The 22,338-nt window shown below is 47.4% G+C and overlaps 1 protein-coding gene across 1 annotated transcript in view; it reads right to left on the reverse strand.

Annotated features, from left to right (window-relative positions):
* Positions 1-20,771, reverse strand: part of LOC116991088 — a 65,464-nt gene extending 44,693 nt beyond the window's left edge. The window contains exons 1-6 of the mRNA XM_033049440.1: positions 20,594-20,771; positions 17,491-17,623; positions 14,740-14,786; positions 10,589-10,665; positions 8,818-8,910; positions 1,554-1,693 (exon numbers count right to left, since the gene is read on the reverse strand). Of these exons, the coding sequence (XP_032905331.1) occupies positions 1,554-1,693; positions 8,818-8,910; positions 10,589-10,665; positions 14,740-14,786; positions 17,491-17,623; positions 20,594-20,771 (668 nt within the window). The remainder of the gene's footprint in view (positions 1-1,553; positions 1,694-8,817; positions 8,911-10,588; positions 10,666-14,739; positions 14,787-17,490; positions 17,624-20,593) is intronic.
* Between the last annotated feature and the right edge of the window lie 1,567 nt (positions 20,772-22,338).

Raw genomic sequence — 22,338 nt, forward strand, 5'->3', positions numbered from 1 at the left:
CATAGGACAGACCGCAACGGGAGATGTGAACTCGCCTTTTCCATGTGTACCCAGGTCGGTAGGTGGTCGCAATCATCATTCATCCAATACAGGAGTTTTTGCAAGTTAGCTGCCCAATAGTATCGCCTAAAGTCAGGAAGTGCCAAACCGCCGTCACTCTTAGGAGACTGCAGTATCGCCTTTCGGATTCTAGCCGGTTTGCTACCCCATAAAAATTTAGATAATGTCCTTTCTAATTTATCAAAAAACGATTTAGTGATAAGTATAGGGACGTGCTGGAAAGATACAGGAATTTGGGTAGGACGACCATCTTGACCAGATTTATGCGGCCCACGAGGGATAGCGATAAAACTGACCAGCGGTCAAAATCTCTTTCAGCTTTCTCAACCAGAGGTAGAAAGTTTGTGCGGAACATATCAGATAAGGGTGTTGTGATAAAGACGCCGTGGTAGCGAAATCCGTCCTCTGCCCATTTGAATGAGGCTAAAGAGCGAGGGAGCTGCTTAGCCAATGAGTTAATCGGTAATAGCTCACTCTTTTGGTAGTTAAGTTTAGAACCAGAATGCGCACCAAACCGTTCTAAAATATTCGTAATCACAGGGAGAGAGCTGACTGGGTTCGAGATGTACAGGAGCAGGTCATCCGCATACAATGAGACTTTATGAGTTGTGCCGAACCGTGTAATACCTTTAAAGCCCTTCTCTGAGCGTAACCAGACCGCCAAGGGTTCTATCGCGACAGCAAACAGGAGTGGTGATAACGGGCAACCCTGCCTGGTACCTCTCTGAAGAGGGAAGTGGGGCGACAGTGTGCCATTTGTTTGTACTGAGGCCATCAGGGATGAGTATAATAGACTGACCCAAAGAATAAAACTGTTACCGAGGCCAAACCTGTCCATCGCCTCATATAGGTACCTCCACTCGACCCTGTCGAAAGCTTTTTTGGCGTCGAGGGAGACCACTATCTCCGGGGTCTCACTACTCGGTGAATGGATGATGTTAAGGAGACGCCTAGTATTGTGGGAAGACTGTCGGCCTGGTATGAACCCTGTTTGGTCTAACGAGATAATAGAGGGCATCACTCGTTGAAGACCGAGCGCAAGGGCTTTAGAGAGGATTTTGAGGTCCACATCCATATTGTACTTGAATTTGACCAAATTATATTTATGTATGGTATATCTGATCTGTTTGGATAGCATGACACACAAAGCTTTTCAATGTGCCTTGGTACATGCGACAATAATACACTTAAACCTACATATATACATTGTAGATCTACTGTACAGTATATCCCACTGTATATTTTAACAGCATGACTATGCTGTAATGTTCCATGTTCTATATTCTCCCTGTAACATGTAATGACACAGTAGAGTGGACTGGAGGAGGCCGGTAACCTGAGCAAGTGGCATGGTCGGTAGGAAAGGCGTGGCCTGAAGAGTGGGGGGGGCAGGAACGCTAGCGATGGCCTGGAGGCCCGATGCCTCGAATGGATTTCACCTTGTACCTCACTCTCTCTTGAACATGTTACCACACTCCGGTTCCGCATCTTACCCGTAGCTGAAGCCCTCAGGCAGCGGATAGGGGATGTGTTTCCAGGGAACGAGAAAGACCGTGCGTAGTACGTGGAGGACGCTGAGGCAACTAATGAACAGGAAAATCGCCATCACGGAGAAACCAGCTTCATATGCCACCTGGGAGGAGAAGGGGTAAGAACATGTGACACGTTGGAAGCGGAGGTCTGGCACTTTACAGGTGGCACCGTTCACCGCACCCTATAGATCTTGACCCTGAACCATCCACACATTTCCCCATCGTCGCCCTTCTCATTTCTCCGCAAATTCCTTCGCTTCATCGTTCATTTCTCGGTCATCTCTCTCTCTCATTCTCTCGCTCTCTTTCTCTCTCACACACGCAGCCAATACAAAATGGAACTAGCTTAAGATAGATACTAAAGCTGGAGTGACTCAGCGGGACAGCTGGAGGAAGGAATGGCTAACGTTTCGGATCGAGACCCTTCTTCAGACCCGAAACGTCACCCAGTCCCTCTCTCCAGAGATGGTGCCTGCCCCGCTGAGTTGCTCCAGCCTTTTGCGTCTATCTTTGGTTTAAATCGGCACCTGCAGTTCCTTCTTACACACGAGACCAGCTGAAGATCCTCTATCCTCTCTCCCCGTCTCTACCTTCCTTGTGCATGTGCTTAGCACCTACTCTCCCTATCTCCACTCCATCTCTCTCTTCCTCACAGCCCTCTATTCAAACTCTCATTCCGGCCCACTGTTTTGTTTCCTCCCTCACCTTTTAGAAACATAGAAACATAGAAATTAGGTGCAGGAGTAGGCCATTCGGCCCTTCGAGCCTGCACCGCCATTCAATATGATCATGGCTGATCATCCAACTCAGTATCCCGTACCTGCCTTCTCTCCATACCCTCTGATCCCCTTAGCCACAAGGGCCACATCTAACTCCCTCTTAAATATAGCCAATGAACTGGCCTCGACTACCCTCTGTGGCAGAGAGTTCCAGAGATTCACCACTCTCTGTGTGAAAAAAGTTCTTCTCATCTCGGTTTTAAAGGATTTCCCCCTTATCCTTAAGCTATGACCCCTTGTCCTGGACTTCCCCAACATCGGGAGCAATCTTCCTGCATCTAGCCTGTCCAACCCCTTAAGAATTTTGTAAGTTTCTATAAGATCCCCTCTCAATCTCCTAAATTCTAGAGAGTATAAACCAAGTCTATCCAGTCTTTCTTCATAAGACAGTCCTGACATCCCAGTAATCAGTCTGGTGAACCTTCTCTGCACTCCCTCTATGGCAATAATGTCCTTCCTCAGATTTGGAGACCAAAACTGTACGCAATACTCCAGGTGTGGTCTCACCAAGACCCTGTACAACTGCAGTAGAACCTCCCTGCTCCTATACTCAAATCCTTTTGCTATGAAAGCTAACATACCATTCGCTTTCTTCTCTGCCTGCTGCACCTGCATGCCTACTTTCAATGACTGGTGTACCATGACACCCAGGTCTCGCTGCATCTCCCCTTTTCCTAGTCGGCCACCATTTAGATAATAGTCTGCTTTCCTGTTTTTGCCACCAAAATGGATAACCTCACATTTATCCACATTATACTGCATCTGCCAAACATTTGCCCACTCACCCAGCCTATCCAAGTCACCTTGCAGTCTCCTAGCATCCTCCTCACAGCTAACACTGCCCCCCAGCTTAGTGTCATCCGCAAACTTGGAGATATTGCCTTCAATTCCCTCATCCAGATCATTAATATATATTGTAAATAGCTGGGGTCCCAGCACTGAGCCTTGCGGTACCCCACTAGTCACTGCCTGCCATTGTGAAAAGGACCCGTTTACTCCTACTCTTTGCTTCCTGTTTGCCAGTCAGTTCTCTATCCACATCAATACTGAACCCCCAATGCCGTGTGCTTTAAGTTTGTATACTAATCTCTTATGTGTGACCTTGTCCAGATACACCACATCCACTGGTTCTCCCCTATCCACGCTACTAGTTACATCCTCGAAAAATTCTATAAGATTCGTCAGACATGATTTACCTTTTGTAAATCCATGCTGACTTTGTCCAATGATTTCACCACTTTCAAAATGTGCTGCTATCCCATCTTTAATAACTGACTCTAGCAGTTTCCCCACTACCGATGTTAGACGAACTGGTCTGTAATTCCCCGTTTTCTCTCTCCCTCCCTTCTTAAAAAGTGGGGTTACGTTTGCTACCCGCCAATCCTCAGGAACTACTCCAGAATCTAAAGAGTTTTGAAAGATTATTACTAATGCATCCACTATTTCTGGAGCTACTTCCTTAAGTAATCTGGGATGCAGCCTATCTGGCCCTGGGGATTTATCGGCCTTTAATCCATTCAATTTACCCAACACCACTTCCCGGCTAACCTGGATTTCACTCAATTCCTCCAACTCCTTTGACCCCTGCTATTTCCCTCCCCTGCTATTTCCGGCAGATTATTTATGTCTTCCTTAGTGAAGACGGAACCAAAGTAGTTATTCAATTGGTCCGCCATATCCTTGTTCCCCATGATCAACTCACCTGTTTCTGACTGCAAGGGACCTACATTTGTTTTAACTAATCTCTTTCTTTTCACATATCTATAAAAACTTTTGCAGTCAGTTTTTATGTTCCCTGCCAGTTTTCTTTCATAATCTATTTTTCCTTTCCTAATTAAGCCCTTTGTCCTCCTCTGCTGGTCTCTGAATTTCTCCCAGTCCTCCGGTATGCTGCTTTTTCTGGCTAATTTGTACGCATCATCCTTCGCTTTGATACTATCCCTGATTTCCCTTGTTATCCACAGATGTACTACCTTCCCTGATTTATTCTTTTGCCAAACTGGGATGAACAATTTTTGTAGTTCATCCATGCAGTCTTTAAATGTCTTCCATTGCATATCCACCGTCAACCCTTTTAGAATTAATTGCCAGTCAATCTTGGCAAATTCACGTCTCATACCCTCAAAGTTACCTTTCTTTAAGTTCAGAACCATTGTTTCTGAATTAACAATGTCACTCTCCATCCTAATGAAGAACTCAACCATATTATGGTCACTCTTGCCCAAGGGGGCACGTACAACAAGACTGCTAACTAACCCTTCCTCATTACTCAATACCCAGTCTAAAATAGCCTGCTCTCTCGTTGGTTCCTCTACATGTTGATTTAGATAACTATCCTGCATACATTCCAAGAAATCCTCTTCCTCAGCACCCCTGCCAATTTGATTCACCCAATCTATATGTAGATTGAAGTCACCCGTTATAACGGTTTTGCCTTTTCCGCACGCATTTCTAATTTCCTGTTTGATACCATCTCCAACTTCACTACTACTGTTAGGTGGCCTGTACACAACACCCACCAGCGTTTTCTGCTCCTTAGTGTTTCGCAGCTCTACCCATACCGATTCCACATCCTCCAAACTAATGTCCTTCCTTTCCATTGCATTAATCTCCTCTCTAATCAGCAACGCTACCCCACCTCCTTTTCCTTTCTCTCTATCCCTCCTGAATATTGAATATCCCTGGATGTTCAGCTCCCAGCCTTGGTCACCCTGGAGCCATGTCTCCGTGATCCCAACTATATCATAGTCATTAATAGCTATCTGCACATTCAACTCATCCACCTTATTACGAATGCTCCTTGCATTGAGACACAAAGCCTTCAGGCTTGTTTTTACAACACTCTTACCCCTTATACAATTATGTTGAAAAGTGGCCCTTTTTGATTTTTGCCCTGGTTTTGTCTGCCTGCCACTTTTACTTTTCACCTTGCTACCTATTGCTTCTACCCTCATTTTACACCCCTCTGTCTCTACGCTCACACATTTAAGAAACCCTTTCCCTTTAACTCCATCCTCCACTATCCCATTCGACACCCCACCCCCCTTATTCAGTTTAAAACCAGCCGTGTAGCAGTGGCAAACCTGCCTGCCAGAATGCTGGTCCCACACCTGTTAAGATGCAATCCATCCCTTTTGTACAGTTCCCCCTTACCCCAAAACAGATCCCAGTGATCTAAGAATCTAAATCCCTGCCCCGTGCACCAGTTCCTCAGCCACACGTTCAGGTCCCGTATCTCCCTGTTCCTGCTCTCGCCAGCACGAGGAACTGGAAGCAAACTGGAGATAACAACCCTGGAGGTCCTGCTTTTCAGCATTTTTCCGAGCTCTCTAAAGTCACGCTGCAGAATATTCATCCCCTTCTTACCGACATCATTTGTGCCGACATGCACTACCACTTCCGGATGTTCACCTTCGCCCTTGAGGATTTTCTGCACTCTGTCCGTGACATCCTGGATCCTGGCACCAGGAAGGCAGCACACCATCCTCGCAACCCGTCTGTTGCCGCAGAAACCCCTGTCCGTACCTCTCACAATGGAGTCTCCCACTACAATAGCGTTGCCTGCCTTATGCCTTTTTGGTTTTGGCTCAACAGCCCTATTCGCATCACAAGCCAGTCCGCCGCCCAGTGTAAACATCTCTTCTGTCCCGACAGCTTCTAAGTGGGTGAACCTGTTCACAAGAGGTACAACACCCGGGGACGTTGGCATTCCATGCTTCCCTCCCGTTCTCACTGTCTCCCACCTTCTCTCTTCCAGTACCTTAGGTGTAACAATTGTACTGTAGGACTTGTCGAGGAACGACTCCGTTTCTCGGACGAACCGGAGGTCATCCACTTGCTTCTCCAGTTCCCCAACACGGCCCTTCAGGAGCTCTACCTGGATGCACTTCTCGCATTTGTAGCAGCCAGAGGCACCAGCGGTGTCCTTGACCTCCCACATACTGCAAGCATCGCACTGAATCAGCTTGCCTGACATCTCCTTTCGTCTCTACCTCTCAAGCGTATTGCGTGGTCCTCTCCTCAGCTGAAGACTCTCGAGCCAAAGACTCACACTTCCCTCACAAGGCCGCTCGCTAAGAGCCGTCTTGCTTAAATTGACTGATAAATTGCCTGATTTACCAATTTACAAACCAAATTCCTCAGTTTTCAACTGTTTTCCCGGCACTGACTCACTTCTCTCCTCCCACTTGGGCTAGAGCCAATCAATCGTATCTCTTGCTAATCTCTTGCTAAACTCCTGCTGCTGTTGCTCCCAAAACTACAGCAGTTCTGAGTAAAGTCTGCCTGTCCTTGGCCTCTACTTTAACTGTTTTCACCCCTCTGACTCACTTCTCTCCTCCCACTTGGGCTAGAGCCAATCAGTCGTATCTCTTGCTAATCTCCTGCTGCTGTTGCTCCCAAATCTACAGCCACGCCTCTCTCCCCGACCCTGTGTTCCCATCTCCACGTGTCCACACCCACAACCACCCCGCATTGCTCCCTACGCTGACGGCCCGTGACCGACCTGATGGGCCGGGTTCCGATATTTGCTTCCAATGTCCCCATTGGCCCCATCCGATGGACAAGAACAATTTACTCCAGTCTGTTTTACCTGGAACCATGGAGTTAATGACAAAAGAGAAGTAGCCTATTCTGGAGTTAACTTCGTTTACTTTAATTCAGAGATACAGCGTAGAGACAAAGCATTTGGTCGACCACACTAGTTCTATGTTATCTCACTTTCGTATCCTTTAAGAAAGAACTGCAGATGCTTGAAATATCGAAGGTAGACAAAAATGCTGGAGAAACTCAGCGGGTGAGGCAGCATCTATGGAGAGAAGGAATAGGTGGCGTTTTCGATCGAGACCCTTCGTCTGAAGAAGGGTCTCGACCCGAAACGTTGTCCATTCCTTCTCTCCAAAGATGCTGCCTCACTCGCTGAGTTACTCCAGCATTTTGTTTCTACCTGCAATCCTAGTTCCATCCGCTCTATAACATTCACCAAACCCCTGCCATTCACTGTGTAGATCCTGCCCTCATTAGACTTGCCAAAATGTAATACATCACATTTTAGTTTAGTTTAGTTTAGAGATACAGCATGGAAATTGGCCATTTGGCCCACCGAGTCCATGCCCACTAGCAATCCTCATACAACAGCACTATCCTACACTGGGAACGATCTACAATTTTTACCGAAGCCAATTAACCTACAGTCACGGAGGCCAACATCAGAAGATCATTCAGGGCGGTGAACCCTCGGAAAGCTCCTGGACCTGATGGTATACCCAGCCGAGTTCTCAAAACTGCCCAGACCAACTGGCTGGAGTTTTTATGGACATTCGTATCTACTGGCATCCAAGCCCACAGCTCACTGCAAGTGGCAAAGCAGATTCATAACAAAATCTTATGAATGCATGCATTCATCTGTCGGGGCATTGAGTTTAAAATTTAGGAGGTCGTGTCGGCATTTTAAAACAGGTGTAGCTGCATTTGGACATCGACTGTCGTCCTGGTCGCCGCATTGTGGGAAGGATGAGGCTTCGGAGAGGCTGCAGAAGTTTTACAGAATGCTGCTTGGATTAGATGGTATTAGTTCTGAAAAAATGGACAAACGCGGAGTGTTTTCTCCGGCACGTCGTAGGTTGTGGGGATACATAATAGAAGCATATACAATAATGAGAGGCACAGATAGAATAGGCAGTCAGTATTTTTCCCCCCAATTATGAAATTGGCAAATACGAGGTCATAGTTCCGAGGAGGGAAGGGTAAAATTTAAAGGACACATGAGGCATTTTTTACAAACGGCTCGGTGGGTGCTGGCCAATCGTTGTGCTGGAGGCTGGCACGATAGTATTATTTAAGAGGCTATTAAATAGGCACGTTGTTACACGCAGGGAGTGCAGGAATGTGGATCACGGGCAGACAGAGGAGGTTACTTTAATTTGGCACCATGTTCGGCACGAAAATTGTGGGCCGAAGGGTGTATTCCTGTGCTGTACTCTTCTGTGTTCCGGCCAACCTCTCCAGGACGGCCCAGTGGTAAGCTGCTGCCTCACAGCGCCAAGGACCCACGTTCGATTCTGACCTCAGTTGCAGTCAATGTGGAGTTTGCACGTACTACCCGTGACCACGTTATTTTCTTCCGGGTGCTCCGGTTTCTTCCCACATCCCAAAAAGGTGCAAGGGTTTTTTTTGTGTGAATTGACCTCTGTAAATTACCCCTTGTGTGTAACTAGTGGATGACAAAGTGGGATTAGTTCGAACTAGTATGAACAAATGATTGATGGTTGGTATGAACTGGGTGGGCTGAAGGACACGTTTCCGTGCTGTATCTCCAAACTGTATCTCCAAACTATTATAAACTAAACTATTTTCTTCAACCAAGGACACGGATTGGATCTGCTCTGGGCATGGATTACGGCGATTAGCACGTTACTCGGGGAAAGATTTTGTGACGGGTTTCTTACCTTGACCAACAGGAAGATAACCGTCGCGGAACTGAAAGCCCCGGTGTAGACGGTGATCACTGTGGCGCGGTTCCTCCCAAACAGATTTCCAATCTGGGCAGCAGACGTAAAAACAACAGGCATTAACTGTACTCAGATGGTATTGAAACATTCTTCCCTTGCCCACCCTCTGTTATCAGGTTTCCCAGCAGTTCATCCTTAAGCTGGGCACTGTCTCTTTCACCTCAACCCCATTGCGGATATTGAACACCAGAACGTGGCAACAAAAGTACATAGAAAGAAGTAATATGGAATTTTGCTTTCATAGGTCGGGACATTGAGTATGAGTCAAAAAGGCTTGAAGCACATAAATGGGACGTTGGTTAGGTTGTAGTATAGTGTGCCTATCTGGTCGCCCCATTAGAGGAAGGATGTGGAGGCTTTGGAAAGGGGGCAGAGGAGCTTGATCAAATGATGCCTGAATTTGGGAGGAGGGGAGTATTATCTACAAAGTGAGGTTGGATAACTTTGATTGTTTTATCTGCAAAGACGGAGGTTGCGCGGAGGCCAGATAGAACTATATAAAATTAGGAGAGGAAATAGATGGACTACTTCAGAATCTTTTCCCAGGGTGGAAAGGTCAAATACGACAAGGCATAGCTTTATGGTGAGAAGATTAAAGGTTAAAGGAGCAGGAATTTCACACAAGGTGTTTTTCAACAGAGATATTACATTGGACTCGCATATGAATATGCATCCAATTAAGAATTGTTTGTTATGTGCAGATAGATAAGAGTTGGCTTTGGTATCATTTCGGCCCAGACATTGTGGATCACAGGTCCCGTTATTATGCTGAATCCTCCTACGTTCTATGCTCTGTACTACATAGCTTCCTCTTTGCATTATCTGTTGTGCTTGCATTTCAATTGATTATATTTATTAATAGTATTATCTGATCTGATTGGATAGCATAAAATAAAGCTCTTCACTGTACCTGAGTACACATGAGAACAGTAAACCTAAACACGTAACTCGGCCATCATTGGCGACACGCTGGGACCGTACTGGCTGAGCGCTAGCTACACCATGGGAGGGACAGTGCGTACGGAGTGCCGCACTGTGGGAGGGGATGTACTCGGTGAAGGCTACGTATTGGGGCACAGCAGTGAAGAAGTGCCGCACAGTGTTGGGAGAGTCCGTTAATCCGGCACTCCCTCTGCGCTGCCCCATGACAGTTCGGTATTTCTGGTCAGATCGGGTCGGGAGCGTTCATCACACAGATTAGGGTAGGGGGAAACAAAGCTGGCGAAGATGTGAAACCCACGTGATAGTTGGATACATGTGGTGGTGGTGGTGGGTGATGATTGGCAGAAGAGACCAAAGTGGAAAATGAAAAGGGTGGTGATAAGGGGAGAAGCAGTTTCCAGGAAGGGGGGGGCACATAAAGCCCTAGGGTTCCACATAGTTGGGAAGGTGCAGGGAGCAACAGTTGATTGGAGATTGGTAGAATCAGTGTTAGGAATTAGTGTTGGGAAGGAACAAATAGAACAACGAGGTGTTGCCTAAAATTGGACAATTCAACGTCCATACCAATAGGTTATAAGCTCTGCAAGCGGAATATGAGATAATGTTCCTCCTGTTTGCTTGTGGCCCCACTCTGGCAATGGATGAGGCCCAGGATAAAAAGGTCAGTATGGGAATAGGAGGGGAGTTGAAATGGTTGGCAACAGGGAGATCCAGCAGGCCTCGGCGGACCGAGCGCAAATGTTACCGGACGATGAACATAGAACACCTTGATATTTGTTGTCAGTAACATCACTCCTCCGGCTCCTAATAATGCGAGCGCGGGAAACAGCAGCAGGGCCGAGGCTGTAATACAGAGTGAGAACGAGGATGAAGTGTAGATCAATGGAATGTGACATAATTTTCTCTATCAGGCTCTACTCTCTCTCTTTCACTCCTTCCCCCTCTCTCAGTCTCTCTCACACTCACTCACTCTCTCCGTCTCTCTCTGTCCAGTCCTCCCTGAACCACACGCACACACACAAACGTAAATACACAAGCACATATACATACACACACACAGACAACACACGCACACGTACTCTCTCTCTCTCACTGGGCCGGATTTAGATGAAGAGAGGCCCTAAGCTGATCCACTTGTGATGCCCCTCCCAATCCCTCACCCCCACAATGATCTACCAGATTGACACCGATTTGCAGCGAGAGTGGCCAATGAGATAAGGGGCTGGAAAGCTGCGCTTTCTATTTATTTATTTATTGCCAGTGCTAGTGTCGAGTTATTGGCTTAAAACACTATTATTCTGAAATGGAGGGCAAGGTAAATTACTGAAGGGTCGTTTAGAGACTACAGTGCGTTGTGACAGCAAATGTAAGAAAGGCCTATGACAGTGTCAAAAATATTATACACCTTGCAGGGCTCTCACTTAACTTTTTTTCTCTGCTGTCAGCCGGGCAACCTTGGCAGCTTTTTAAGTTGCCAAATGACAGTTTAGGTGGTTAGTTAAGACGGCTTGCATGACGCGTGCGATAATGTGCTCGGACGAAGTGCGTAGTTACCAGTCGGAGGGGGAGGGGGGGAGAGGAGGGGGTGTTGTTACCAAACTGAACTCACTGTGGAATGAATGCATTAACGGAGCCACTCTGCTGCTGGATCCGACGTTGTCCGTGCTGCTGACGGTAAAGTCTGTGAAAGCGGCCTCATCAGAGACTTTGAGGCCTCGCATCCTCGGCTCTTCTGACACACCGGCTCTGTCACGCTGGCTGTTCCCCCGCTGCTTTTAGCAGCGGTTGAACATCCGATGTTTGGCTTGAGGCAGCGTGACAGAGCCGGGCCGGGCACCAGCGGTAGGGAAAAATGTCGTTTTTTTTCCGAGCAGAGCGCCTCAGACCCCGAGTACTGAGTTATGGTGTTCAAGAAGGAACTGCAGATGCTGGAAGATCGAAGGTACACAGAAATGCTGGAAAACCCGATGAGTTCCTGAGTTATAGTGGGTGGCCAGCAGGCGGCGACAAAATGAGTGAGTGGGGGGGTGGAGGATTTTATTTAAAAACGTGTACATAAAAATGTCCAAATGTTTTGAGGAGTGCATGAGTGAATGTAAAAGTGAATTAGATAGCGAAATGGAAGAAATCACGGAGTTTCAGCATGTGGGTTGGGCGGACCAAGGAATCAAAGGCCGAATCTGACATACACACACACACACACACAGAGTTTTAAAAGTATACTAGACCAAGTGCAGACCCGTTGAGTCTGTTCCCCCAACGTGCGGTTATGGGGGGGGGGGGAAGGCGGCATGCAGCGTCACACACTAACTACCGCCCCCCCCCGCACTCACGCTAATGGAGGGGAGGAGGGGAGAGAGAGAGGTGAGAGGGGGAGGAGAGAGGGGGAGGAGAGAGGGGGAGGAGAGAGGGGGAGGAGAGAGAGGGAGTGCTGAGAGGGGGTGAGATGAGGGGCAGGGGAGAGGTGGGGAGCAGGGAGGGGGAGGGAGGGTAGAGGGAAGGGGGTAGGGGTGTGTGGAGGGGGGGTTTAGGGGAAGGGTGGTGGGGGAGGGGAGGAGGGGGAGAAAAAGAGGGGAGAGGAGAAGGGGGGGAGGAGAGGGGGGGAAGAGGGGGGGGGGAGGAGAGTGGGGGGAGGAGAGGGGGAGAGGAGAGGGGGGTAGAGGAAAGGGGGGAGAGGAGAGGGGGGGAGAGGAGGGAGAGGAGGGAGAGGAGGAGAGGGGAGGGGGGGGAGGAGAGGGAGGGGGGGAGAGAGAGTACCTTTTTACTTCAACCCAAACCCAAACAACCATTTGCAGGCAGTGCTTTTTTACCTCTAACCATATTTTCATTTTCAAACCAAATAAGGGTACTCACAGTGCTGTAGACATTTGTCAGTGTCATTCAGCTCTGATTGAGGCACACCACTTGCAGAGACTGATTGAGGCACACCACTTGCAGAGACTGATTGAGGCACACCACTTCCTGGTTTTATAGCCCCCCCCCCCCCCTCCCTCCAGCAGGGGCAGCAGAGAGAATGGGGAATTTTGTAAAAACATTAATATCTCTGTCAATTTTCATCGACAGGAAAAATCCTCGGCACACATGCGGCGGAGGGGGCTCTGAGCGAGGTGGCCACAAATGACGGCCGTAGGTGGCGGCGTTCTCTCGGAAATTGCAGCACAGAAAGCCAAAACCGGTCAAGAACAGAGTTTTAGTAATATAATAATAATAATAATAATGGATGGGATTTATATAGCGCCTTTCTAATACTCAAGGCGCTTTACATCGCATTATTCATTCACTCCTCAGTCACACACGGTGGTGGTAAGCTACTTCTGTAGCCACAGCTGCCCTGGGGCAGACTGACGGAAGCGTGGCTGCCATTCTGCGCCTACGGCCCCTCCGACCACCACCAATCACTCACACACATTCACACACAGGCAAAGGTGGGTGAAGTGTCTTGCCCAAGGACACAACGACAGTATGCACTCCAAGCGGGATTCGAACCGGCCACCTCCCGGTCGCCAGCCGAACACTTAGCCCATTGTGCCATCTGTCGTCCCGGGCTAGAAGATAGTTATATATTCATATATAAATAAAGACCATTTTGTTTTCTCGTTTATAACATTGTTTTCAGAGTACTATGTTTACATATTCTGTTGTGCTGCTGCAAGTAAGGATTTCATTGTTCTAACTGGGACGTGAGAGAATAAAACACTCTTGACTCTTGATTTACTCCGCTAATGTGTGGGATAGAACTAGTGTACGGGTGATCGGAGGTCAGCATGGACTCGGTGGGCCGAAGGGCCTGTTTCCGCACTGTATCTTTAAATTAAACTAAAAACACAAAAACCAGAGGGAGTCTAAAGAAGGGTCTCTACCCGAAACGTCACCCAATTTCTTCTATCCAGAGTTGCTGGCTGCTCCATGGAGTTCCCCCGCATAATTTAAGCATGGAATAGTCTTCACCCTACCATAGTTACCCAACCAGACGCAAATAAATTTAAAGTAGCTATTTTTTCCCCAAGAACCCTTTTTTTCTTAAGTCCAAGTCAAGAGTCAAGAGAGTTTTATTGTCATGTGTCCCAGATAGGACAATGAAATTCTTGCTTGTAAACATAATACAGAACAGGAATTAAAAGTTCAGTGTGTTTATATACCATAGACCATATATATACACAATAAATAAACAGATAAAATGCAATAGGCTGTTATTGTTCAGCCCTCCACCACCTCCAGTTTAAATTCCATTTAGAATATTTATGGAGGACCAGGAAACCAGAAGCAAGAGTTACTCCAGGGAGTTACTCCTAATCCAGGGTCAGGGAGTGATTCTGCGTTGGTTTTCAGCAGTCGCGGCGAGGCGGCGACCGGACAGCAATGGCGGCCAGATCTCCCACAATGCAAAGGGAGGGAGAAAGTACCCAGCGCCGACCAGTTGCCATGGCAATGCGCATGCGCAGGGCGGCCGATGATGTGCTGGCCATGGTTGTGTGCATGTGCAGGGGGGAGGATGTGCTGGCTGTAGCAGTGCGCATGTGCAAGGTGGCCTGCCGTGCCGGCGGATGAGAAGCGAGCGGAGAGCGGAGACCCGGTGGCCCGGACACGGATGGTGGGTGGAGACGGAGATAGACAGAGCGATAGAGAGATAGAGAGGGGGGCCCGCCCAGAGTTGAACGGCAGGTGTCCTGCCTTGGCCGGAGGCGCCCTAGATTTTGAGGCTCTCGGCTTCAGCCCATGAAGCCTAGTGATAAATCCGGCTCTGCGAGGCCCCCCTAGATCTCAAGGCCCTAGGCTTAAGGCTATGAAGCCTATACGGGGGGAGAGAGAGCGAGAGAGAGACACACACAGATATGCACACACACACAAAGATATGCACACACACTGACACACAAAAACACACACATACACAAGCAGCCAACTGAGAGATTAACTTACCCGTGGAGGAGAAAGCGATCATGAGCGTGCCTGTCGTATACAGGAATCTGTGAAGATGCAAATCCTGGCATTAAACAACCACAAACTTCCCTCCTCCCATCACATTCGTCACCATCGCATCCTATGCAAAAGATCTAGACTTCCACCTTCCCATTCCCAAGGTCAGGACATTCGGAACAGACTGATAACAAATTCGCCTTTAAAAACGCCCAGTACAGGACGGGAACAGGCTGCTCAGCCCACGGTGGCCGTGTTGAGCATGGCCCCATTTATTGGTATTGGTGTATTTTTAACCACGCGTACCGAGGTACAGTGGAAATCTTTGTTATGCGCGTTATCTCGGCAAATCCTACCATGCATCAATATAAAAGGAGGTGTAATAGAGGAAATATATACATTTCAGAATGTGGTGCTGCAGCTACAGAGGATATTCCCAGCAGGGGTGCGGTTTCAGTACCTCCAGAACTCCACAATTAGTATGACTGGTGAAGAAGTGGAAATAGTTGAGAATGTGGCGTTAATATTGCCAAGACTGTTCTGGACCAACCACGTTGATGCGCCAGCCAAGTAGGCAGATCAAGGCACAACATCCTGAAGAGACTGGGTACATTCAGCATGTCTCCCGTGACTGTTACAAACGTCGACAATATATTGTCTGAAGAAGGGTTTCGGCCCGAAACGTCGCCTATTTCCTTCGCTCCATAGATGCTGCTGCACCCGCTGAGTTTCCCCAGCAATTTTGTGTACCTTCGACAATATATTGTCAGGTTACATCGCAACTTAGTTTGGGATGACGAAGATACACAAAATTGCTGGGGAAACTCAGCGGGTTCAGCAGCATCTATGGAGCGAAGGAAATAGGCGACGTTTCGAGCCGAAACCCTTCTTCAGACTTTTTGGGATGAGCTCAGGCCAAGAAAGCAGGAATTTATAGATAGTTGAAGATGTTGCCCAATCCATGAAACAGACCAGATTTCTCACTATTGTTGCGTCTACACTTTATACTGTCTAGAGAATCACCATAATCAAATAATTAATTTGGTACACGTGACCAAAATAAGTCTCAACTTAAACCTAAAGAGCAAATGAGATAGGTGCACGGGGCACAACGAGGTTGGTTCGAAAAATGGGAATATATTCGTCATCGTATCATGGGAGAACTGTTTAGGTCTGATAAGCGGGGAAGAAGCTGTTGCCCGCCCTGGCGGTACGTGCTGTAATGTTTCTGTATATTCTGCCCGAGGGGAACACAGGGAAGAACTATGTTGTGAGTGGTCCTTATTTGTTTTAAATCTTTAACTGAGGCAGTGTGAAGTGCAGATGGAATCAGTGGTGGCGCATCTGCTGTGTAATGTATTGAGCTACATCCACAATTCTCTGCGTTATTTTGCGATTTGAGGGAAAATTGCTCGCAAGCCAATCTATGAGTAGCGCCCATTGCATGCTTTTTGTGGTGTAACTGCTCGAGTTGGTAATAGCCGTTGGAGACATGTTGGAGACATCTTTAACCGAAACCTCGTTATCAAATAGAGGTGTTGGGGTGGGCTGTCTCTGGACGTCAATGTGAATGCACCAGGGCAAGTTGTCAATGTTATTAATACATTGATTTTCCCACACTCCACCATCCCATATGTTCGCGATGAATTCCCAGGTTCCCAACCGATCTCGCGGGGGCCCTTGCAGTTGTTTTTAAATCTGTGATTTCCATGTAATTAGAACCGTATATTGTGTACTCATAGAATCACACAGTTGTGAAGCACGAAAACAGGCCCTTCGGCCCATTCTGACCATCATGACCATGTGACCTACTCCCAATTACCCGCATATGGTCCATTTCTGGTCACAGGCTCGCACAGCACAGAAGCAGGTCAATCTGCCCAACCAAAATACCCCGTTGAAGGGAGTCCCAATTGTCCACATCCCTCAATTGTCTTTTAAATGCTATAATAGTATCTGCCTCAACCACTTCCTCTGGCATCTCGTTCCATACACTCGCCACCCTCTGTGTGGACCAATCTGCCCTAATTTTCCTGTTAGGTCTTTCCCCTCTAACCTGAGACTGCCTACTAGTTCATAATTGTGAAACTGTGTAGCCCAGTCAATGACACAGAGCAGAATTTGAGACAGCAGCCAACATTAGCAAAGTCCTCTCCTAACCCGGTCACTTATTATTCTCCCCACCTCCGTCTTGTAAAAGGTACAGAAGCTGATAATCGCGCACCATCAGAATCACGAGCAGCTTCACCTCCGTTATCAGGTTTCTGATCGGTCGTTCCATAAACTAGGTGACAACCATAAACCTAATCCTAAACCTAAACCTGGAAACAAAGACTGCGTTTACCCTAAACACTCCAATCATGATGTTGTACACATACATATGGCTATCCCTCAGCCTCCTGCCGTGGAAGGAATAAGGGCCTTGGCAGCCCAACCACATTCTGTAGTTCACGCCCTCGCGTCCTAAGGAGGATTGTTCCGGCGCTTAAATAGTTTCGGCACTCTTGACTCACTGTTCCTTTTCGCCTGTTGAACAATCTGTAGCTGGATGTATAGTATGATTTGCATGGATAGCACACAAACACTGCGTTTCGCTGTATCCCGGTACACATGAGAATTATAAACCACCTCCAATAACAATGGCAGATGGCAATTCACTGAGTACGTCTGCCGTAGAGATATAGGCTGCTCACCTCCCGCTGCCTCTGCCCGCCACGCAAGCACCACCATTCGCTCCACACTTGATGGACTTACATGCCCAGGAAACGGGTCACCATGACGCCGTAAGAGTCGAGCAGGAAGCCGCAGGCCACAGTCCCGAAGTTCAGGACAAAATCGCCAATGGTGAAGATGAGAGCGAAGCGCTCGTCCTGCTGAACGCATCCAACTAAGGGAGGGAAATGGAGGGAGTGAGCAACTGAGATGGATACGGGTTTTCACCAATCTGACTAAGTTTTTTGAGGTCGTGACCATAAAGTCAATGAAGACAGAGCTGTACACATAGTATTCATGGATTTTACTAAGGCATTCGACAACGTTCCGTATGGTCGACTGCTCTGGAAGGTTAGATCTCATGTGGTTCAAGGACATAACTTGAGTGGATAGAAAATTAGCTTGATGGAAGGAAGCAGAGGGTGATGGTGAAAGGTTGGTTTTCAGACTGGAACCCTCTGACTAATGGTGTGCCTCGAGGTTAGGTGCTGGGCCTATTGCTGTTTGAGATCTATATCAATGATTTGGATGAGAACATACACGGCATGATTAACAAGCTTGCAGATGACACAAGTGTGGGTGGTATTGTAGATACTGAAGATGGTGGTCAAAAATAACAGGTAAGTTGAGGAATGGCTGATAGAACTTAATACAGAGAAGGGTGAGGTTTGCATGTTGGCAGCAATAACATGGGCAGAACCTACACAGTAGGGCTTTGGGGAGTGTTGTAGAGCAGATGATTAAGGCAGGTGTATTGTTCCTTGAGTGTGGCATCATATGTAGATTGCGTGGTTAAAAAGGTTTTTGGCACAGTGGCCTTCATTAGTTAGAACATTGAGTATAGAATTTGAGAAGTCAAATTGCAGTTGTATGACCATATAACAATGACAGCACGGAAACAGGCCATCTCGGCCCTTCTAGTCCATGCCGAACACTTACTCTCACCTGGTCCTATCTTCATGCACTCAGACCATAACCCTCCATTCCTTTCCCGTCCATATACCTATCCAATTTATTTTTAAATGATAACATCGAACCTGCCTCTACCACTTCCACTGGAAGCTCATTCCACACAGCTACCACTCTCTGAGTAAAGAAGTTCCCCCTCATGTTACCCCTAAACTTTTGTCCTTTAATCCTGAAATCAAGATGTTGGTGAGGCCACATTTAGAGTATTATGTTCAGTTTTGGGCACCATGTTATAGGTAGAATGTTGCGAAACTGGAAATGGCGCAGAGAAGATTTAAGAGCATGGTGCCAAGACTCGAGGTCCTGAGCTATAGGTGGAGTTTGAGCAAGCTATGATAGCATTCTTTGGAGCGCGATAGGAGCAGGAGTAATGTAAAAGAGATATACCAATTTATGAGAGGAATTGATCGGGGAGACGCACAGCATCTCTTGCCTAGTGTAGGGGAATCCAGAATCAGAGGGCATAGGTTTAAGGTAAGGGAGGGAAGATTTAATAGGAATCTATGGGGTAACATTTTCACACAAAGTGTGCTTGATGTATGGAACGAACCGCCCGAGCAGGTATTTGAGACAGTATTATCGTAACGTTTAGGGAACATTTAGACAGATACACGTCAGGTTTACATGAGTATTGCCCAAACGCAGGCAGGTGAGACTGGAGTAGACAGAGGGATAGAGATATAGATATAGAGAGAGAGGGACAGGTAGACAGACAGACTGACAATAGGTGCAGGAGTAGGCCATTCGGCCCTTCAAGCCAGCACCGTCATTCAATGTGATCATGGCTGATCATCCACAATCAGTATCCCGTTCCTGCCTTCTCCCTATATCCCATTGACTCTGCTATCTTTAAGAGCTCCATATAGCTCACTTGAAAGTATCCAGAGAACCGGCCTCCACTGAGGCAGAGAATTCCACAGACTCACAACTCTCTGTGTGAAAAAGTGTTTCCTCATCTCTGTTCTAAATTGCTTATTCTTAAACTGTGGTCCCTGGTTCTGGGCTCCCACAACATCGGGGACATGTTTCCTGCATCTAGCATGTCCAAACCCTTAATAATCTTATACGTTTCAATGATACCCTCTCATCCTTCTAAATTTCAGAGTACACAAGCCCAACTGTTCCATTCGCTCAGATAGATAGATAGATAGATAGATAGATAGATAGATAGATAGATAGATAGATAGATAGATAGATAGATAGATAGATAGATAGACAGACAGACAGACAGACAGACAGACAGACAGACAGACAGACAGACAGACAGACAGACAGATAGACAGATAGATAGATAGATAGATAGATAGATAGATAGATAGATAGATAGATAGATAGATAGATAGATAGATAGATAGCTAGCTGGAGCAACAGCGGGTGAGGCAGCATTTAAGGAGAGAAGGAATGGGCGACGTTTCGGATCGAGACCCTTCTTCAGACTTTAATAGATATATACATAGAGAGGGTGGGGGAGAGAGAGAGAAAGGTAGCGAGGAAAGGCAAAGGAAGAGTGATGGGGAGGGACAGCAAGAGGCAGAGGCGTGAATGAGAGGCCGTATGAGAGAGAGGGGACAGGTAAAGGGGAGAGAGATTAAATGGTGAGAGAGAGTGATGGGACAGGGAGCAGCGGAGGGAGAACGAGAGAGAGGGCGGAAGGAGAGGTTGAGAGGAAAAGGTCTATAGGGAGGAAGCAGATGGTCATGGGGATTGCGAAATGGAGACACAGGATAGTGAGAGAGAGGGGATGAAGAAGTGAGATGGAGAGCGGAGAGATAGGGGGTGAGAGGGTGACGGGGAGGGCGAAATGCCGAAGGGGAAAGAGTGAGTTTCATAGATAACGACGGATAGAGGTGTATAGAGAGTTTACCGACAGTGGGTGAGAAACGAGAGCGAGAAAGAACAAATAGGCGGGATGGAGAGTGGGGGAGGGGGAACGGTTCAGAGAGAAGCTGACGGGGTGTAAAAAGTAGAGTGGGAGTGTGAGAGAGTGAGGAAGAAGGGTGAGGGACGCAGAGGGACACAGAGAGGTCGAAGATGTAGGGAGGACGAGATACATAGAGGGGAGAGAGCGTCCCCCAGTATCTTCACCCTTCATGGTGTTGAGTAAAATATTTTCCTCCGACCCTTGGCCACTGATCTTCGCTCTCCTCTGCACCATCCCCCAACTGCGGACACTCACCGGTGACATTCCTCGGCCCAGGGTCGCTGGAGTTGCACAGGTCAGCGAAGTAGTCTTCCTTCTTCAGCACGAAGACCAGGGAAGGCCAGCCGTAGAGCACACCTGCAAAGCCGACGCATTCTATGACTCCAGTAGCAAAAGTCAAAAGCAACTTGATCCGCTCGTCGTCCCGACCCATCTCACATAAAGGATTCTCTCTTAGTATGGACAATATTGGCAGGCTTCCCCACAGACCAGCGCTTCCTCAAAAATGTGCCCATCCCCGTTCCTTGATGATGACCGATATCGTGGGCACAGTCAAAAATACGCAGCGAATATTTTATATGATATTGGGCAGTGAGATTAGTGGACAAAATTAGGGCACATGGGATTGGGGGTAGAGTGCTGACATGGATAGAGAAGTGTTTGACAGACAGGAAACAAAGAGTAGGGATCAGAATGGCGGGCAGTGACTAGTGGGGTACCGCAAGGCTCGGTGCTGGGACCGCAGCTATTTACAATATACATCAATGATTTGGATGAAGGGATTTAAAGTAACATTAGCAAATTTGCAGATGCCACAAAGCTGGGCGGCAGTGTGAACTGTGAGGAGGATGCTATGAGAATGCAGGATGACTTGGACAGGTTGGGGGAGTGGGCAGATGCATGGCAGGTTAGGTTTAATGCGGATAAATGTGAGGTTATCCACTTTGGTAGCAAAAACAGGAAGGCAGATTACTATCTAAATGGCGTCAAATTGGGAAAAGGCAAAGTACAACGGGATCTGAGAGTCCTTGTACATCAGTCTTTGAAAGTAAGCACGCAGGTACAGCAGGCAGTGAAGAAAGCGAATGGCACGTTGGCCTTTATAACATGAGGAATCGAATATAGGAGCAAAGAGGTCCTTCTGCAGTTGTAAGCCCTAGGGAGACCACACCTGGAGTATTGTGTACAGTTTTGGTCCCCTAATTTGAGGATTTGACTTGAGAATTAAGGGACTGAAGTTTAGGGGTAACATGAGGGGGAACTTCTTTACTCAGAGAGTGGTAGCTGTGTGGAATGAGCTTCCAGTGAAGGTGGTGGAGGCAGGTTCGTTTTTATCATTTAAAAATAAATTGGATAGTTATATGGATGGGAAAGGAATGGAGGGTTATGGTCTGAGCGCAGGTATATGGGACTAGGGGAGATTATGTGTTCGGCACGGACTAGAGGGGTCGAGATGGCCTGTTTCCGTGCTGTAATTGTTATATGGTTATATGGTTAAGGACATTCTTGCTATTGAAGGAGTGCAGCGTAGCTTTACAAGGTTAATTTCCGGGATGGCGGGACTGTCATATGATGAGAAAATGGAGCAGCTTGGCTTGTACACTGTGGAGTTTAGAAGGATAAGAGGGAATCACATTGAAACATATAAGATTGTTAAGGGCTTTGGCACACAAGAGGCAGGAAACATGTTCCCGTTGTTGGGGGAGTCCAGAACCAGGGGCCACAGTTTAAGAATAAGGAGTAAGCCATTTAGAATGGAGATGAGGAAACACGTTTTCTCACAGAGAGTGGTGAGTCTGTGGAATTCTCTGCCTCAAAGGTCGGTGGAGGCAGGTTCTCTGGATGCTTTCAAGAGAGAGCTAGATAGGGCTCTTAAATATAGCGGAGTCAGGGATATGAGGAGAAGGCAGGAACGGGGTACTGATTGGGGATGATCAGCCATGATCAAATTGATTGGCGGTGCTGGCTCGAAGGGCCAAATGGCCTACTCCTACACCTAT

Source organism: Amblyraja radiata, chromosome 32 (genome assembly GCF_010909765.2).
Source record: "Amblyraja radiata isolate CabotCenter1 chromosome 32, sAmbRad1.1.pri, whole genome shotgun sequence".
Taxonomy (NCBI): Eukaryota; Metazoa; Chordata; class Chondrichthyes; order Rajiformes; family Rajidae; genus Amblyraja; species Amblyraja radiata.